This window comes from Diaphorina citri, unplaced genomic scaffold (assembly GCF_000475195.1).
Source record: "Diaphorina citri unplaced genomic scaffold, Diaci psyllid genome assembly version 1.1 scaffold2924, whole genome shotgun sequence".
NCBI lineage: Eukaryota > Metazoa > Arthropoda > Insecta > Hemiptera > Psyllidae > Diaphorina > Diaphorina citri.
The window spans coordinates 2,888-22,001 of record NW_007380337.1 but is presented as its reverse complement, the minus strand read 5'-3'; the positions used below and the strand labels follow the sequence as shown (position 1 = coordinate 22,001).

Genomic DNA, 19,114 nt, shown 5'->3' with positions numbered 1-19,114 from the left:
CTCAGCCCCCCCGACCCCCCCCCCCCCTATCGCCGCCTATGCTCACCACTTTTATAGGCCGACATTTTTAGATAGGATCTTGGCCTTTTTTCACATTTGTGTTTTGTGGGGGATATCTACCAAATATTTATTTGAAGGTACCTATTGCATTAAATAAAATGATATCTAACTTTCTACCTATACACATAGGTAACATAATATAACTAGTTTGGATGTTTGTTTATTTGTTTGAGTGTTTGTTCCGGTATAACTCGCGATCGCCTGCTCCGATTTTGATGAAATTTGATACACTTCTTGATGACATCAATGCACGTCGATGATTGAAATTTGGTTTGCTGCACTGAACGGGGGGGGGAGAGGAATGTGTCACCTCTTTTTTTATATTGTACCTACTAGCTGTAAAAAAACAAAAAAAAAAAAAAAAAAAAAAAAATGCAAAACCGTATTTTAAACAAAAATTTACACAATCACCAACAGTAGACAAAATCACCAAATGAAAAACGGGGAATAGAGTAAAGCGAAATAAGAGAATAAAGGAAAGAATATAGGTAGTATTTTCCCAGTTCGAAATTTTCACCCAAGTATCAACCAAAGCTACTTTGGTGATGATGTTAAAAAACACAACATTACAGCGCAGCGTTCACAAAATTGCCAATAACTTGTCATAGAAAAGAGATGGAAAAATGACTCTTTCACAGTAGTAGTGTTCAGATTGTTCAGAATTAATTTTGATATCAGAAAATGCAGAATTTTGATATCAGAAAATGCAAATGAATCATAAACCTATTTGAAGCACAAAGACTTTATGAACAAGTTAATAAATAAAAAACTCTTTACTTTAAGTTTTACAAATTTAATATATTTTATCCATACGCGTATTTCGGGTGTTACCCCATTCTCAAGATGATACCTTTTATATCTTTTAATTAAATATCATTTTGAGAATGGGGGTAACACCCAAAATACGCGTATAGATAAAATTTATTAAATTTGTAAAACTAAATGTCAAGAGTTTTTTTATTTATTAAGTTATTGAAAGTTTTACCAAGTGTTATTTTGGTCTTATTATAACTTTATGAACAGTATAAGCAATTAAGCATACCGTATTATGTTTTTTTATTCTAGGAGGTCGTGAATTGCCTGACGGCATACGACAGAAAATTCAGCCTGGAGGAGTATTAACAATTAGTCCGGTACAGAAAGACCTGGACACTGGTGTCTACACATGCTGGGCTCGAAACAAACAGGGACACAGTGCACGTCGGTCTGGTGAAATAGTGGTCACAGGTGAGTGCTGCATCAAGTCTTTTTATTATTTACATATTAATATTATGCATCTATTTGAAGGAAATTGTTCATCGCGTTCAATAAGTCATAATTATGCAACAAGTCTCTCTCTCTCTCTCTCTCTCTCTCTCTCTCTCTCTCTCTCTCTCTCTCTCTCTCTCTCTTTCTTTCTTTCTTTCTTACTCTCCCTCTCTCTTTCTTTCTTGCTCGCCCTCCCTCTTTCTCTCTTTCTTTTCTCTCTCTCTCTATCTCTTTCTTTCTTTCTTACTCTCCCTCTCTCTTTCTTTCTTGCTCGCCCTCCCTCTTTCTCTCTTTCTTTTTTTTCTCTCTCTCTCTCTCTCTCTATCTCTTTCTTTCTTTCTTACTCTCCCTCTCTCTTACTTTCTTGCTCGCCCTCCCTCTTTCTCTCTTTCTTTTTTCTCTCTCTCTCTATCTCTCTCTCTCTCTCCTTACTCTTCATGTCAGTTTCAATTTTTCTTCAGTTCACTCTATTTCAATTTTCGTGTTGATTAAATATGTCAACAAAGTTTCTTTTCTCTTTCTTTCTGTCTTAGGAAAAAGGGAAAAATCTTTCTACTCCAAGTTTTTCATTATTATGAAAGGGTTTGTTGCCCCTCTCATAGAATAAAAATATAAAACAACACCCTGTATATCTGGCTGCATTGCGTAGACGTAGACTTTTACTATCACCTTTACTCTATTTGATACACTTCTTGATGACATCAATGCACGTCGATGATTGAAATTTGGTTTGCTGCACTGAACGGGGGGGGGAGAGGAATGTGTCAGCTCTTTTTTTATATTGTACTAGCTGTTGTGGCCGTGCTTCGCTACGGTTTAGAATATTTTAGTAAAAGAAAAAAACATCAGTAGGAATATGGATAGCTCTTCACCAGAAAGAATGCTACCGTTGCGTTACGCGCTCCCTATTGACTTCGCACTCCAATAGACTATGGTCGCGCTACGGGCTCTCCATCGACTTCTCACTTTGAGAGAATACGGTCGCGCTACGGGCTCTCCATCGACTTCTCACTTTGAGAGAATACGGTCGCGCTACGGGCTCTCCATCGACTTCTCACTTTGAGAGAATACGGTCGCGCTACGTGCTCTCCATCAGCTTATCACTTTGAGAGAATAAGGTCGCGCTACGCGCTCCCCATCGGCTTCTCACTTTGAGAGAATATGGTCGCGCTACGCGCTCCCTATCAGATTACCACTTTGAGAGAATACGGTCTCGTTACGCGCTCCAGGACTAATGAACTAATATGGGGTCGGCAGGACTAATGAACTAATATGGGGTCGGCAGGACTAATGATCTAATATGGGTCGGTAGGACTAATGAACTAATATGGGGTCGTCAGGACTAATGAACTAATATGGGGTCGTCGGCTTCTCAATGGATTTGAAAAATATTCCCTGATATTCTACCATCCAAATACCGACCATGGTCAACGTATCTTAACTTCAGTGATATATTCGTAGATAATTCAAAGTCACATTAAAAAAAAAAAAAGTTCCCTAGGTGGTCACTCATTCAGCTACCAACCACGCTCAAGGTACAAATTAGTAGGTAGGTACAAATTTCATACAAAGTCGCAAAGCTCAAAATATTTTTCTTTCGATCAAAGCGAATACGAATGTTCAACGGAGAAAACTAAAAACATAAAAATGAAGCTAAAACTCTGCTGGAGGAAAAAGATTCTCCTCGCGTTGAGTCCTCGCGTCTCTACTCCCTATGTATTTCTTATGGGACATTTTGGCCGTCAGGAAAGGCCGATATCTCGGGAACGGTTGGAAATTTTTAAGGTCTGATAATTTTTTTGGGTAGATACGCTGACGTCTTCTACATAAGTAGCTAGTTTCTCCATGAGAACCGCCCTTCTATGACAGAGCTGCTTTAAAGACATGTTAGGACGTTTCACACCTCGTCGCCACTGTTATATTCTTAAGAACAAAAGAATAGGTTTACATTTCAAGGAAAGGAACGAACCTCGATAATTTTTCCGACAGTGAAGACCTTGCTTTTGTGCTCCCGTAAAAACAATAGTTTTCCTAGTGAAATAAATCGTATTTCTTTGTGATTTTTTGTAAAGGGGGGTAATTTTTTACGCTCGTTTCGAAAATCGCAAGACATGTTAGGACGTTTCACACCTCGTCCCCACTGTTATATTCTTAAGAACAAAAGAATAGGTTTACATTTCAAGGAAAGGAACGATGATCATTTAATTGAAGACCAAGATACAAAACTGGGAAATCAGAAAGTCACACTCAGAATATGTGCTGGCCAAAACCAACCCAAATGTATACTACAGAAGTACAGAGCTCAAACAGGACCACTTCACATAAAAGTCACAAGTTACAGACCTACATATTGTTTCCCCCAGTAACACATTATCCGTCCCAAAAACCCACAAGGAGCAAAAAATATATAATTGAAGACCAAGATACAAAACTGGGAAATCAGAAAGTCACACTCAGAATATGTGCTGGCCAAAACCAACCCAAATGTATACTACAGAGCTCAAACAGGACCACTTCACATAAAAGTCACAAGTTACAGACCTATTACATATTGTTTCCCCCAGTAACACATTATCCGTCCCAAAAACCCACAAGGAGCAAAAAATATATATACATATAGTGTACCATTTATTCGCCCACCTAAAAAACGTACCATTTATTGGCCCACCTGTGGGTCTACGTCACATAAGTCTGAATTCGAGGAACTTTTTCAAGATCCAATTTTATCAAAAGAAAGGGCTTAAAGAATGCTATCAAACCAGTAGTGTTTTTCTCCCGCCAATAGTGGAAGCACCAAAAATGGGAAATTCCTATCGATTGAAGATTTGTGCTTCAAATAGGTCCCACTAATGGTTCATATCGAAATTTAGACCAAAAAAATGAAATTTAGTCTTTCGGCCCTGATGGTCTCTGAGGGGTGAAAATGGATGTTTCGAAATTTCATTTTTGGGACTAAATTTCAATATGAATCACTAGTGAGACCTATTTGAAGAACAAATCACCTATCGATATGAATTTCCCATTTTTGGTGCTTCCCCTATGCGCGGGAGAACATTAAAAAATGAAAATTTGAATAGGCCATAACTCCGTCCCTGGTTATCGGATCGAGCTCAATTTGTACCAAAGTACTACGCTCTTTAAGAGCTATGATTTGATGTATTACAAGCAGGGGGAAGTCTGTAAAATCGCCCGCTGCGCTGAAATTTTTAGTTCCAGATACTGGATTTCTGAAGATTGTAGACTAATTAATTTAAAAAAAAATTCGCCTGCGGCGCTGAAGATTTTAAGTTCGATCAGGCTGCATTTCCGAAAGGTTGTATCCCAAAATTAAAAAAAAAAAATAAAAATAAATAATGAAAGAAATCGCCTACGGCGCTCTAATTTAGTATGCTCTTCGGTGTTTGGCTGCAAAGAAGAAAAAAAATGTGTGGAAGTATTAATTTCGTCAGAAATTAAATAATATTGATAAATTCCAGGAACATACTCTTTCAAAAATTTCGCCTGGGGCACTTAATTTCTGAAATTCGATCGTATACTGCGTTTCTGAAAGGTTGTAAGATCCCTTAATTACCATCCAGCCACAGGGTCTATTACCTACCTACTATTTGATGAAACCTGTTTGGATGGTAGGTACAAATCATTTTAACACAGAAATAATAAAGAATGTGAAAACTAACAATATTTTTAATTCATACATACCCACCAAATCTTTTTTGAAAAATTAATAATAGGTATAAACTGGTTAATGTTGGGGAAAAATTGGAAAATACACCAAAAATGACTGACAGATACACAAGACACCACTATGCTTGTCATATTTTCCACAGTTCCTCCTAAATTAAGTCCCACGAATCCTGAACGCACGCTCAATGTTGGTGAGCGAGCCAGTCTTATCTGTTCCATTACCAAGGGAGATATCCCCCTCACAATAAAGTGGCTCAAAGACGGGCGGTATTTAGATAATTCGGCAGCGTTGAGTATAACGCATGTGGATCAGTATAACTCTATGCTAGTGATAGATAGTGTGTCAGCCAGACACAGTGGAAACTATTCATGTACAGTTCGCAATATGGTCGCTGAAGATACACAAGTCCAGCGGCTTATTGTCAACGGTAACATTTTCTTCCCTAGTCATACCTATTTACAATCGTACTTTTCCTACTTATTTCTTTATTTTACATTAGTTTTTACTACTATCAACTCATTTTTATTATTATTAAAATATATTCTTCGTGTTTTATATACCATATACCTTTCTTTCTAATTCGTTAATCTCCTTTGATTAAAATTACTTGACTAAAGTTGATATATTTTTTTATTATTATTATTATTATTATTTCTTACATTCAAAAAATCTCTTATACGTATTAGACTTTACACAATCAATCATGCGCTTGTATCTATCAAATCTGATTAATTGATTTAAATTTTTTTGGCCAAGAAGGTACAATAGGTACTACAATCGTTTAACTCAAATCAAGTTGGAACTCGGAGTGTGGTGTGATCCCGGCATCGAGGCCATAGATCGCCTCCACTAAACAACTAAACTTCCAGTTTCTACCATGTCATTGATAAGACGGTTTCCTAGCGCTGTGCTGAACTTCCCAAAAATTAAAAGGAAGTGTTTTCCTAGCCCATCCAGCACGGTAGGAAAACACTTTCGTTTTATCTTTGGGAAGGAGTGTATGAATTGTATGAGGTATGACGACACGTAAAATATACAAAGTATCACATTGACAACAAACATGGCTAGGAAACCAAATCCTATAGGTACTTTAGTGTGTAAAGTCTGGTACATTTAATTTCTTATTAGTCTTATTCTCTGAGACATGTCAGAATTCGTATAACACTGATGGCACTGCTGTAAGTATTTTGCCATTGCGGTTATACATATTCTGCATGTCTCTTCTTTGATTATAATTTCTAGTTCCTTGGGTTTGACATAATACCTACCCCTATAATAAAAGCTTGGGATAATGTGTCCTTTTTGTATACTCATCTTGATTACCATCTGAATTCTATTGTTCACTTTCCACAGTGCCTCCTAAGATAGAATCGTTTGCATTTCCATTTGACGGGCTTCCAGAAGGAGCAAGAACACGGGTTATATGCGGCGTTACGCATGGTGACCCACCGTTAACTATTAGATGGCTTAAAGACGGCAAACCTTTAAGCCCTAGATTTCCCGTTAATGTTTCGGATCTTGACTCGTTTTCTAGTCTCCTTAGCATTAACTCAGTGAGTGCAGCGCATTCTGGTGAATACACTTGTGTTGCTTCCAATACGGCAGCTCAAGCTAGGTACTCCTCTAAACTTCAGGTCAAAGGTAACTTAAACCGCCTTCCCCCTTCCTACACCCTTGTGTTCTCACAGGCTTCGTATATGTCAACATCATACTATTCTTTTGAACAAGATAGTTGGATGATAGATAATGAAAATTATGTGTATTGTACCTACTTGTAGGTATTATACAAAACTCTAATGGTTTTACCATATCATGAAGCATTTACTTTAAACACAACTTTCAACTTGTGTCGATGTCCTTAAAAAAGAAGTTGGAGCTGACATGTACCAAGTCCTAGTATTTCCTGTAGTCACCATATCAGTTTCACCACCTCATTTGAATTGTTGCTTTTGGCACTGCAGGATATTTTTGCACCTGGCAAACCTGTAGGTATTTACCTAATGTGGGTCTTAAATAATATTTATTAAAAATTTACTTTATTTTCTAATAAACTAAACCCTCTAGACCGTCGTTTTTTGTTCAAAGCATCAAAGGTAATCCGTTTTTGAGTAGCACTGTTTTTCCCCTTTTAATTTTTTTAACTAGGTAAATTCCCCTTAGGGATGAGCGCTATTAATTGAAAAAAAAATACTTTTTATCCTCTTAGGATAATGTTCGTTCTCGGAACGGCTGGCTTTCTCCTATTCTGTCTTCCTTCTCTCTTCGATTTCGGGACGATAAGACCATAGCAGTTACAGTTCCCTCTGTCAAACCTCTTCAAAAAAAAAAGTTGAGTACAAAGGGCAACCACTATGGTTTTTTTGTAGCCAAACCAAATATCAGCCCAAATCAATCACCTAGGCTTAGGGCTGATATAGAGGCTGGACAAAATTCCTTTACCTGTTACCTCGTGACTCCTCCATACTTTCAGCCTTACCTGAAACAGAAGAAAATAGCCGAGAAAATTAGGAATTTTGAGAGGCCCGACGAAAAAGTCGAAAAACCACCGACCCCGGCTGTACACGGGAAAAGGCGAAGAAGAAGGAGGATGAGGAGAAGCAGAAGACGAAGAAGGAAACGAAGAAGAAGAAAGAGAAGAAGAATAAGAAGGAGGAGGATGAGGAGAAGAAGAAAAAGAAGAAGAATAAGAAGAAGAAGAGGAGGAGAAGAAGAAGAAGAAGAAGAAGAAGAAGAAGAAGAAGAAAAAGATTGAGGATGAGCAGAAGTTCATAATCATGATAATGATGATAATATTCTTGCTAATACCAACCTTATAATGATAATGATAATATTAATAATAATAATAATAATGATACTAAAGATAATAATGGTAATGATCCGATGATGATTTGATGATACCATCAGAACCGTATTACAATCAAAACAATAAACCCGGAATCTGTGTCACTGTGAGACTGAGTAGATCGTTATAGATGGTGATGGTGATGATGACTAGATCGTTATAGATCGGTGGTGATGGTTTAGATCGGTTATAATATTCATGCTTGCCTGTCTTCCTTCTCTCTTCGATTTCGGGACGATAAGACCATAGCAGTTACAGTTCCCTCTGTCAAACCTCTTTAAAAAAAAAAAAACGTTAAGCCAGCCACATATTGAATTCTTTTCTCCCGTGATGCCGTTTACATATTATTTGGAAAAAAAATCTGATTGGTTGAAAATGTTGAAATGAATCTTTTTCCAGTGGTAAATTTGAATTTCATTTTCACAGCCCTAACTAGCGTCCCCAAAGAACAAAACAACAACATTCCAAAGGCACCCACACACGGTCAGTAGTTTTCTCGTGAATGTTTTTCAGGTAGTTAAGAGGTTATTTCGCCGGGAAGGACGTGAGTGAAAAAGGCAAATAAGGTTTCATTCTGATCCTTGAATAAAGCGCAAGTTTTCCTGAAAGATGGAGGGAGACCTCTGCTCCAAAATTTCTTCGGACAAAAACCACGTGTTTCGTAACGTAAAAATCGGACATAACAAGGTAAATCTTTTTCGAGCTTGGGGGTGACACTTCTTTATGATTATGATCACACTGACAGTAGTAACAGTTGTATTGGGTATCGAGAATAGAGTAATCTACCAATCTTAAAAGCTTTACCAATTTTTAATCTTCCTCTTTGGCGATTGATTCTATTTTATGCTTTAGCAGTAGATTTATTTCTATCTTAGTTTTGTTGTGTACAAATTTATTCTTACCTTACCGTACAATTTTATTATTTGATTTTTTCCCTTGTCACACGTATATCAAGTTTGCATTTATTTATACAGGGTGTTTCAAAAAACTTCAAAATAGAAATGTAGGTACATAGGTAGTATTTCTGGAATCCACCACTAGATCGTGAGAGAGGGTTTCACAATGTCGAGCGATTCAAGCCATTGTGTAGACATTGAAGAGGTTTTGATTATATTATTCGTGTATCCTTACCTCTTCGAGACTTACATATACATAGTAGGTAAACTTCTAGAATACATGTTATTCTATCTGGGTTTTCATTGAACAGGTAAGTAAGTTTGTGAGGAAATATAATTGTAATAATAGTAGGTAGGTATGTTCAATTTTCTTATTCATATTATCCAAGTAACGTTTGTACTTTCACTTTTTATTCTCCCTCTATACATATCGGCTATCATACTTATATCATGCATGCTTAGATTGCTTAGTAGATATTATTATGACATTTATTTTCACGTCCATACAATTATCGTATCGTAAGATACCTACTATTTATTATTATTATTATTATCATCATTATTACTTACTATTATTATGACTAAGAAAATTTCTGCAAACGAAAATTTACGCTTACCCTTTTTGAGACGAATCGTAATGCGCCAACTGTACCGCCGCGCCGTAGCATAAAATAGGGCCGGAGAACTACAAATAATTCACTCGTGGATTTTTTTTTTTTTTTTTTTTTAAAAAATAGAGCCGGAAAAAACAAAATAAATCACTCGGGGATTTTTTTTTTTTTTTTTTTTTTTTTTTTTTCCAAGTGTGATCTTTTACCTCGCCTCGCCTCGCAGATGTAGCATAGGTATGAAAAGGACCTTACCTTAGCAAGTGTAGAGTTTGATATGATTTATTTGAATGTTTATCCCCAGTACCACCACGCTGGGTTGTAGAACCAAGTGATGTTCATGAAGAAAGGAACCGAGCCATCATGTTGAACTGTCAAGCAGAGGGAGTGCCTGAACCCACTGTGGTCTGGAAGAAAGCCAAATTTTTTTTTTTTTTTTTGTATTCCAGGGTCAATTCAACTACGCATGCGTTGTGGTGGAACCACTGGAGCATGGCATATCTCAGATCACGGTGAAAACTCGGGATGAACTGGTGCAGCATGTGGGTCATTCGGAACCTAAAGTTGTATCCGATCAGAATGTGGCTATACTGGCGCGGCAACTGGCCTTGCATGCTAATGTAAGTAAATTACCCATTCATTAGCACGGTGGACTCTGTATCTGAAGAGCAACCTCAGTGATGCAGTTGTCAATGCGTTGGACTTTGGCTATGGAGTTTGGTGGTTCGAGTCCAAGTCAAGTCATAAAATTTATCTAGGTGTAATAATAGGGGAACGATATTTGTGACAAGCATTTAAAGATACACTCATTCACTCCGAAGGCGTATTAGGGATATATGAATCCTTGCCTCCAAAGAACTCTATGTTGTGTCAACTCCTCCCTGTCGTTCAGCCCCCATCTGTTGCATAGTTCTTCATCTCATTGATCCAGCATTGTGTTAAGCATTTAAATATGCTTAACATAATTAAAAAAATCCTTCTTTTTTTAATGTTTGTTTTCCATGTTGCAGTTCGCATCTCGCATCCTATGTTCGCTGAGCAAGGGTCACAAGTCCGCCCCGTATGCGTCTAACTGGCTGGAACGTTTGCGGCAAATTAAACGCATCAAGAAGAAAATCTCGCAGGAGAACGAATCCATTGCGGCAGCCGCGGCCAACAGCACGACCGAACAGCACCGCGCTAAGATACCGGATAAGATGCAAATGGAGGATTTCACAGATTATACCACGTGAAGTGAAATTGCCGCCGCTACTCGAATGTAAAATTGCCGCTACTGGAATGTGAAATTTCTGTAACTAACACGTGAAATTGCCCATGCAATTCAGGCTCTTAGCGGAAGATAAAATAAAGCGATCACTGTGTGAATGGATCTAACTTTTATATGTATAATTTATTAAAGATACTCAGTTCAAATTTGAAACTGAATTCTGAGCCGCCAATTTCAGACCCTCGTTTAGACCACCTGAAATAAATTAAATTTGACCCTTGACCCCCGATTAGGATTTGTGTAAGAGTTGTGACTGAAATATGATGCGATCTCGGACTGTTTCTTGAGATGAAGAGCGGGTTAGAGTATAGAGAGAAGTGTGAGAGAACAAGTGGTAGAGAGAGGAGTATTTAGAGGAGTTCTAGACATGGGAGTGTTTCAATATTTCTTTGGAGTGTTTCAATATTTCTGTTTGCCTGTTGTATTTGGTATCTTCAAAACTGAAACTATGTGAGAAACTGAGAGGAAGTAGATTTTACAAGCAAAAGTACGTGAAAAGTGAGAGATTTATAAATTAGAGGCGACTAGCAAATTTTGGTATAATACTCTTTTCGAGCTATTTTATAAACTTTAACCTATTTATTTCTTTTATTATTTATTTATTTATTGAATAAACCCACTTGGACCTTTAGTAGTTAAGAATCATCCGTACATACTGTGTATGCAAAAGCCCAGCTCATTTCATGAGACATTTCTTTGTTGTACAAAAATTAGAAGATGGTGTACGTAGGTAATTGTTAAAATTGTTTTATCTGTAGAGGCTACAGTTCTACGTGGACAGTACAATTCTATTTGTGTTTAACGTTCAAGATTGATATCCAGACAGTACACAATACGGATTTCATTCCCGGCCCAGTTGGAATGAACTCCGAAGTCCATGTTAACAACTTTTTACTGGCAATCTTCCTGAATGTTTTTACTCTTGAATAATATTCATTATTCTTACCATTTACCACAAACCAATATTTTATAAGACTGGATATATGATTAATTATTTATTTTATTGCAAGTTATGATTTTGTGTTTTGTTGGAGAAGTCCACTATAATAGGATAATATTTATTGGAAAGATTAGAGGAGGTTTGTGAACAAGAACACTACTTTCATAATCATCAATTATAACTCTCGTGAATGTTTTCGTATGAAATAGACCTTTCTTTGTTTCTTTCTTGCTTTTTTGACTTCACAGAAGGAAAAAAAAAGACCCTTGTTATAGGTGAAGTAAATATAACTATTGGGTATAGTTGAGACACCCACCTGCCGTCTATGCAAAGGCACCAGAAACGGCAGAACACATCATGTGTGAATGTGGTGTTGCCTCTCACAAACGACTGCTTTACTTCTCAAGCATGATTACAACACCTAAAGAAGTCAAATTTTTCCTGAAAGAACCCTGGCCTTCGTAAGAAGTCTAGGGCTCTTCTAGAAAAAAAATAAAGGGAAAGTCACAAAAGATCTAGCCAGGTCGCAGTGACACAGGGCGTTAATTAAAGCCGATGGCCCTACTTATACCAGTACCAAATATAACTATTGTTCTGTTGAAGCGAAGTCACGTCGTTTCCCGGCCGAAGAGATAACTATTCGGCCAGGATTATCAACTCGGTTAGCTGAAGAGATCTGGATGGGTGAAGCCCGGGGCGGATTTTATCCTGATGGGATAATGTTCGTTCTCGGAGCGGCTGGCTTTCTTGATTCCCGCCCGGGGCGGATTTTATCCTGATGGGATAATGTTCGTTCTCGGAACGGCTGGCTTTCTCCTATCCTGTCCCTATCCTGTCTTCCCCGCCCGGGGCGGATTTTATTCTGATGGGATAATATTCGTTCTCGGAACGGCTGGCTTTCTCCTATCCTGTCTTCCTCCTCTCTTCAATTTCGGGACGATAAGACCCTAGCAGTTACAGTTCCCTCTGTCAAACCTCTAAAAAAAAAAGGAAAACTCATCGTGTTCAAAACTTAGAGCTTGCTTCGTTCCATCATTTACTCCCAGTTCTGTTCATTTACTATTCCATTACACAGGGACCTGTGTTCATTTAGTAGTCACGTGTCATTCCTTGTTTACTTTCTGTTGTTTACACGTTGTTTACATCTTACATGGTGAAATTCAATACGTACAAGAGTAGGTATGTTCTTATTCATGTTTCTGTATGTAGCTCATTGTTTTACCCCTTATGACACATAACACCTAGGTGGGTAAGGGGATACAGTAGAACCCCGATTTTATAAACTGATTGGGACCAAGGGTACCTAGTTCATAAAATCGGGGTTCCATTTAAAAGTTCATAAAATCGGGGTTACATTTAAAAGTTCATAAAATCGGGGTTACATTTAAAAGTTCATAAAATCGGGGTTACATTTAAAAGTTCATAAAATCGGGGTTACATTTAAAAGTTCATAAAATCGGGGTTACATTTAAAAGTTCATAAAATCGGGGTTACATTTAAAAGTTCATAAAATCGGGGTTACATTTAAAAGTTCATAAAATCGGGGTTACATTTAAAAGTTCATAAAATCGGGGTTACATTTAAAAGTTCATAAAAACCCCCCTGAAGTTTTTTTGGGGTTTTCAGAGGGGGATTTTTTCTTTAAAAAAAAAAAAAAAAAAAAAAAAAAAAAAAGGTAACTTTAACCTATTCGTGAGTCTGTTTTGTCAATGCAGGGCTTATTACTGAAGTGGTGGTGTTGTGCATTACATGCAACTGAGTCATTTTAGCTTTAGCATTTACTGTTTAAAAAAATGTACCTCGGAAGAGTCGGAAGCTTGGAACCGCTTTTGCATTACTTCAAGCCACATTCTTTTCCACCCATACCTATCCGAGAACGAAAGAAGTTCCGTCCCGTCTTAGAATCAAACCCAGGACTTCCAAGTTGAGAGTCAGTGCTCTCAAGGACTTAGCCACCCACAGAGGTTGGCTTTCTGCTTTAGGATTTTCTTATACTTACATAGAATCGGCCACCTGGAACCCCGAATTACAAGAGTTATGCGGCACTTCTGAGATGTCTACATTTCAATTGACCAAAATCAATCAAAGTCGACAGGAATCCATATAAAATAGGTACAATCAAAGACTTTGATAGAATTTAGAGTGGACGTCTTACAGACGATGCGCGATGTCGATTAATGTCGATCGATGTCATCGATGTCCCCTTAATCATAGTTTAGACTAGGGACACTAGGGTAGCTGTAGACACTGCATCCCCATAGACTGCCTGTCTCTCAGTCGTCTGTCTGTTCGTCTGTTTCTAAACGACCACCATTACATTGCTGCAGTTTTATGAACAAAGGAAAGAGAAATGTAGAGGGGGGAATAGAAAAACAACTTCCCCTTTTCTCCTCCTTCCCCCTCCCCCCTTCTTTATTCGCAAGAAGAGAGGGGAAGGGCAAGGTCGTCTGATGTTATTTACATTTATTTTTGTAAAAAAAAAAGTATATGAATGAGTACATAAGAAGCATTAGATGTTAAATATGTACATAGACAAACTCAATATGTACGAAAAAAGTACATTAGCGCATTCGTGCTCCGGCGATTCTCGGTACCACACGACTGCACTGGCAGTCATCAAGTGAACACGATCCCGTCCACGTTTAGTTGGGGATGTACTAGAATCTCGTACATTTCTGTCGAGTGGGAACTTGAGAATCTGTTGTTGGCCTTGCAGTTTGCAATAGAGACTTAGATTCTTAGATAATTATTCTCCCTATGTATGATTGGATTTACGACGGTTTTTGCCACTCTTTTAGTCAAACTTTCGGTGATTTATGTCTATTTGCCCCGAGGGCATTTAAAATTTCCTAAAATAAAATTTCTCCAAATTTCAGCGAAATCCCAGAGAAATTTAGCTAAAGTCCCAGCGAAAATGATGTTCTGAGGGGGAGGGGGGGGGGTAAAAGCTGCATAAAGTGCATTTTTTATCACCTTGCTTCGATTGCTTCGTAAATAAAGAACAATTTGCGGACTCTTTTCCCTCCACAACTCAGTACACAATAGCACAATATGTCAGTACATAACCGTACATTATGCGCGCGAATTATGTGGAGGAGAATCGCGATGTAAAATAAAAAAAAGAAGAAAAAAAAAATCAGTCGAGAATTAAAGTATGTCAGTGTGGCCACTAGTCAAGATCAGTAGGTCAAAGTCGATTGGGTGATACTGAGTTGAGCTTAGCCCTGTGGAGTTGCTATATGCTACGCGCCAAATCGTTCTATTCAAATTTCTGATAGGCAAATAAATCCACCCGGTGCACTTGGGACGTTAACGGGATTTTCGCAATTTTCGACATTTTTTTGAAAATTAACTTCGAGATTTTTTGATCGAATTTTTCAATTTTCATTTTGAAATAAGTCTGTTTAGTCGTCGGGTTTTGAAAGTTTAAACTGTCAATTAATTTTATTTATTTATTTTAAATTTTTACATTCCGCGAAAAGAGATTTTCGAATGTTTTGTTGGAATTTTCAAAAAAGTTTGTTTAGTTTTGAATATTTTCGCCGAAGTTTCGTCACAGTTGCCGTCAGTTTGTCGAAAAGTGAGAGAATATTTTTTAGAAAGCGGTTTTTTTTTTATACCTGATTGTTTTTTTCTGGGAACTTTTAATATTAAATTTTACATTTTCCGGAAATTCATATGTCGGAAGTTTTTCAATTATTGTAAAGTTAGTGTTTACCTGTGAGAACTAATTGGAATAACTTGGTAGTAGCTGTTAGATTTTTGTCAATTTTTCGAAGAAAGTGCCCATGGTAGTTCAAGAGACTCTGTCTTGTAATCGACAAAGATCCAAAAAAGCTGTTGACCCAACGAAAAGTTATCTAAATAGCTAAATACTCTAAATAGTGAAACCTAATATCCCTCTAAAAGACGAGAAAAGTGTTTCAATATACCTACTACTTGAAAAGAGTTTTTGTCACTTAGTGATTGACTAGAATTTACGCCCATCAAAGAGGTTTTGGAATAAATTTTGCCGCGCTCAGTCTTCCACAAACCTACTGAGGATTTTCCCTGATTTCACCAAAATTTACGGATATTTTGTTCGAAAAATTCCGTCGAAGTAGACCGGTTTCAAAGTCCTTGACGGAACCCCGGCCGGTTGCCATGGCGTACCACCCGCAGCAGCACCAGTATCGGAGGCCGCTCGATGTGATGCTCAAGAAGGAGAAGCCGATGATGAGTGTGGCGGCTATTATACAGAATGCCGCCGCTCAGTGGACCAGAGGTGAGTGACTGAAGAAGTTTGGGCCGATTCGGCCGATTTCCATTACTAAAGATGCGGCGATCGTGACCGATTTTAAATGACGGGCCTAGAAATACAGACTTTTAAAGTAGGTACCTATTTGTTTATGTCATGTATTTTATCCCTAAAGTAAAAATCGATCATTTGAAATCGGTAAAAAACCTATTTTACTTTGTATAGGTGTGTCCAAACATAGTGATCAACGACGAGATAAATCTAACATATGTTGTCGAAACAGTGTCTACATCGATCGACGGCCGGTCGATTATGTGTGCTATAGATTTCACGAGGGGGATTAGGGTTTAAGGCGTGCTGCTCTGTCTCAAATTACCCAAACACTTGCCATCTGTACTCCGGGGTTGACTGGGTTATCTTCATCTCTCTAGAGATCCTAGGGCGGTTATTTTGAATCCATTAGAAGTTTAGGCCAGTCAATCGGGACACTTTTTGAAGCACGTTGTTTGAGACTGTGGAAGTTTTAATCCATTGTTTCGAGTGCTTTGTGCCGAGTTGAGATTTGAGTAGAATACAATACATGATGGCTTTCAGTAGGTTTTCCACACTAAGTAAAGAAGATCAATCTTAAATTCGAAATATTTCAAGTTGGTTTTTTAAACATTTCAAAATTTCTAAAGCTCTTCTTTTTCTGTCACTGGATCACACCTTGAATTTTTTAGCTGTAAAGACTATACGATACGAGTAGTTAATAGGTATAGGTATGAAATTCTGGACCTGTTTACAAATACATAGGTAACTTACCAATAAAATTTGGAACATAATTAAAGCTCTATTGACTAGACTAATAGATCCATCTCTTGTGCATTACATCTTTTTGTATTTTAAATAACTGACCTACGCTTTTGCTCTTAGGTTTGGAGGGAATTTGATCGTAAGATGCGAGTGTTGGGATGATCATTACGTATCTCATCTTCGCATATGTTATTTTGGTGTAATAGGTGTCTCGTTTGAGTGCAACATGTGGTTGTGATGGTGCATCCTAGTTTGCCCTTGGGGATTCAAATGTTAGAGAATTTCAGGGAATATGCATAAAAGACGTTGAATTTCAGGGAATATGATAAAAATATATTAACTTATGCACGTAGGAAATAGAGGATAGACTTTTTCCCCCTTTAGGCGCTTTAACAGAGGATAGACTTTGTATTCCCACTAGAATTGTAGATCATCATTAGAATCACTGGCTCGTCCCTGCATTAGGTGGAATTTCGTTAGTGATTTCAAGACATAATTTCCCTCTGAAATTTACAAAAATTCTCATAAAATTAACTGAACTGAAAAGGTTTTCATCATGCACTTGCTGCTTAATATTGAGTTCTCAGGCTCCAGATCAATCCACTAACAATAACTTCGCTGAACAATAAATTTTGCTCTGGCATTGGCATACCAATTCATAGGACTTTTTAAATTACTTCCGCTTTCACATGCCAAATTACATCCCTTGAAACTTTCAACAGGAAAGTTTGAAGACACCTGTCCTGCAATTTAAGATGTCACTCCAAAAGTATTCTGACCATTGGGTCACAGTTTTCCAATTGAATGTGTTGAAACAAACAGTTGAGAGTCAAGATGAACAGTGGGTCTAGTATTTTCACTATCGAAATATTTCATGCATGGTGAAAGACATTACTGAGGTTTCTGGGTCAATAACCAAGAATCTGGTAGGCTGGGTTACATGGACCGTGGACTTTGTCAGAATGAACAGGAACCATGACCTAAGTTCAGTAGGAAATCCTAGGACGAGGCTTATTTCAATTCCTTTTGGTGATATTTTAGCTGATAATTAGTCGATCTAGTAACTTTTGGCAGCTCACCCACTCTCACCAGGACAGGGGTTGGAAATTTTGGAAAATCTTGTTCTTAAACTAAGTAGGTACCTAGGTATTTTGTCTATCGACCTGATTTCGAAGCATAGCAATTTGTCAGAAATTTTTAACTGAAATACATATATCTTAGCATAGGTACCGAATAAATCTTGATTGTTTTTTTGCACGTCACATTGATATACCCAAGGAATGACGGTCCAAAAGGACATACCTGAAGCTATAGCTGTATACATGAGGTCCATTATTTGCTAACTTTTTTGCTGATTCACCAGATATGGTCCTATCATCGCTCTCAACCCCGTTACTACGGACTCTAGCACTCTTTCTGAGCTCTCGGTTGTCTATACAAACATCTTCACTATTCCTTGCATTAGAGACATAACTATTCCTTGCATTAGAGAGTGCCCCAGAGGTAATTGGCGATAATGACTTTATCATTACTCTGCAAATATTTAGAGGAAGAAACATTTCAGAGCCATTGCGGTTGCATTGGAAGTGTAGTCGTGCAACTTTTATCCATTTTTTTTGTTTTTTTTTTTTTTTTTTTTTTTTTTTTTTTTTTTTTTTTTTTTTAAGAGGTTTGACAGAGGGAACTTTAACTGCTATGGTCTTATCGTCCCGAAATCGAGGAGAGAAGGAAGACAGGATAGGAGAAAGCCAGCCGTTCCGAGAACGAACATTATCCCATCAGGATAAAATCCGCCCCGGGCGGGAATCGAACCCGCGGCCTAGCGCTTACAAGGCAGACGCACTACCAACTAAGTTACTAAGCTAACTAGGCTGGCATGGTTTTCTTTGAACTTCATTTACTTCATGTACCTACCTATTTACTTGGAATTAATTTATTTCATAGTTTTAAACATCATGGCATTAGTATCTTCATCAAATTTTTTACTTACTTACATCTTTTGTCTCCTTTTGAACGTGAGCTGATATTCCTTGTTTTATTTCTACTGATGTCACTTTTCTCCTTGTCAGGTTTACCCGTATTCAGGACAATCATTTTACTAGACTAGACTACCTACTTTCAGCTCTATAACTTTCTCTACTCTGGGTCTTCTTGGATTTTATCTTACCATTTTCAAAGTTCATTATAATTTGATGCTGATTGGTTGTCTATTTGATGGTTTTATCAACAATCAGTTAGAAATCAAAAGGAGCTTTAAACAAACAGATGAGTTGTCTCATGAAACGCCAAGAACTGTTGAAAATATAGTTATCTCTACTGTAGAATCAAATGTGTATTAATTTGTTTATTTTAACGACATTTTTTGTTTAGCTTCACCATAGTAGAACAGGATTAACCAACCTTTCAGGGACGTTCTCGGTGCTTTCTCGGAAAATATTTGGTTAGGTAAGTTGGGTTCCACTTCGGTAGTCAGTAATAGCTAAAAGACTTGGCCTTGTGGGCAATATTGGATAGTCAGTTCAGCAGAGCCAATCAA

The 19,114-nt window shown here is 37.6% G+C and overlaps 2 protein-coding genes across 2 annotated transcripts in view; both read left to right on the top strand.

The window, feature by feature from the left end:
- Nucleotides 1–11,754, top strand: part of LOC103519752 (Down syndrome cell adhesion molecule-like protein Dscam2) — a 13,097-nt gene extending 1,343 nt beyond the window's left edge. Inside the window, exons 3-8 of the mRNA XM_026831132.1 lie at nucleotides 583–638; nucleotides 1,126–1,287; nucleotides 6,347–6,634; nucleotides 9,644–9,756; nucleotides 9,789–9,959; nucleotides 10,350–11,754. Of these exons, the coding sequence (XP_026686933.1) occupies nucleotides 583–638; nucleotides 1,126–1,287; nucleotides 6,347–6,634; nucleotides 9,644–9,756; nucleotides 9,789–9,959; nucleotides 10,350–10,571 (1,012 nt within the window). The 3' untranslated portion in view covers nucleotides 10,572–11,754. The remainder of the gene's footprint in view (nucleotides 1–582; nucleotides 639–1,125; nucleotides 1,288–6,346; nucleotides 6,635–9,643; nucleotides 9,757–9,788; nucleotides 9,960–10,349) is intronic.
- A 2,840-nt stretch (nucleotides 11,755–14,594) lies between these two features.
- Nucleotides 14,595–15,810, top strand: LOC103519751 (retinoic acid receptor RXR; the record flags this gene model as incomplete). The annotated part of the gene is given in 1 exon segment (XM_008484837.3): nucleotides 14,595–15,810. A coding segment is annotated over 1 exon segment (121 nt), but the record flags the coding sequence as incomplete, so codon positions are not given.
- Between the last annotated feature and the right edge of the window lie 3,304 nt (nucleotides 15,811–19,114).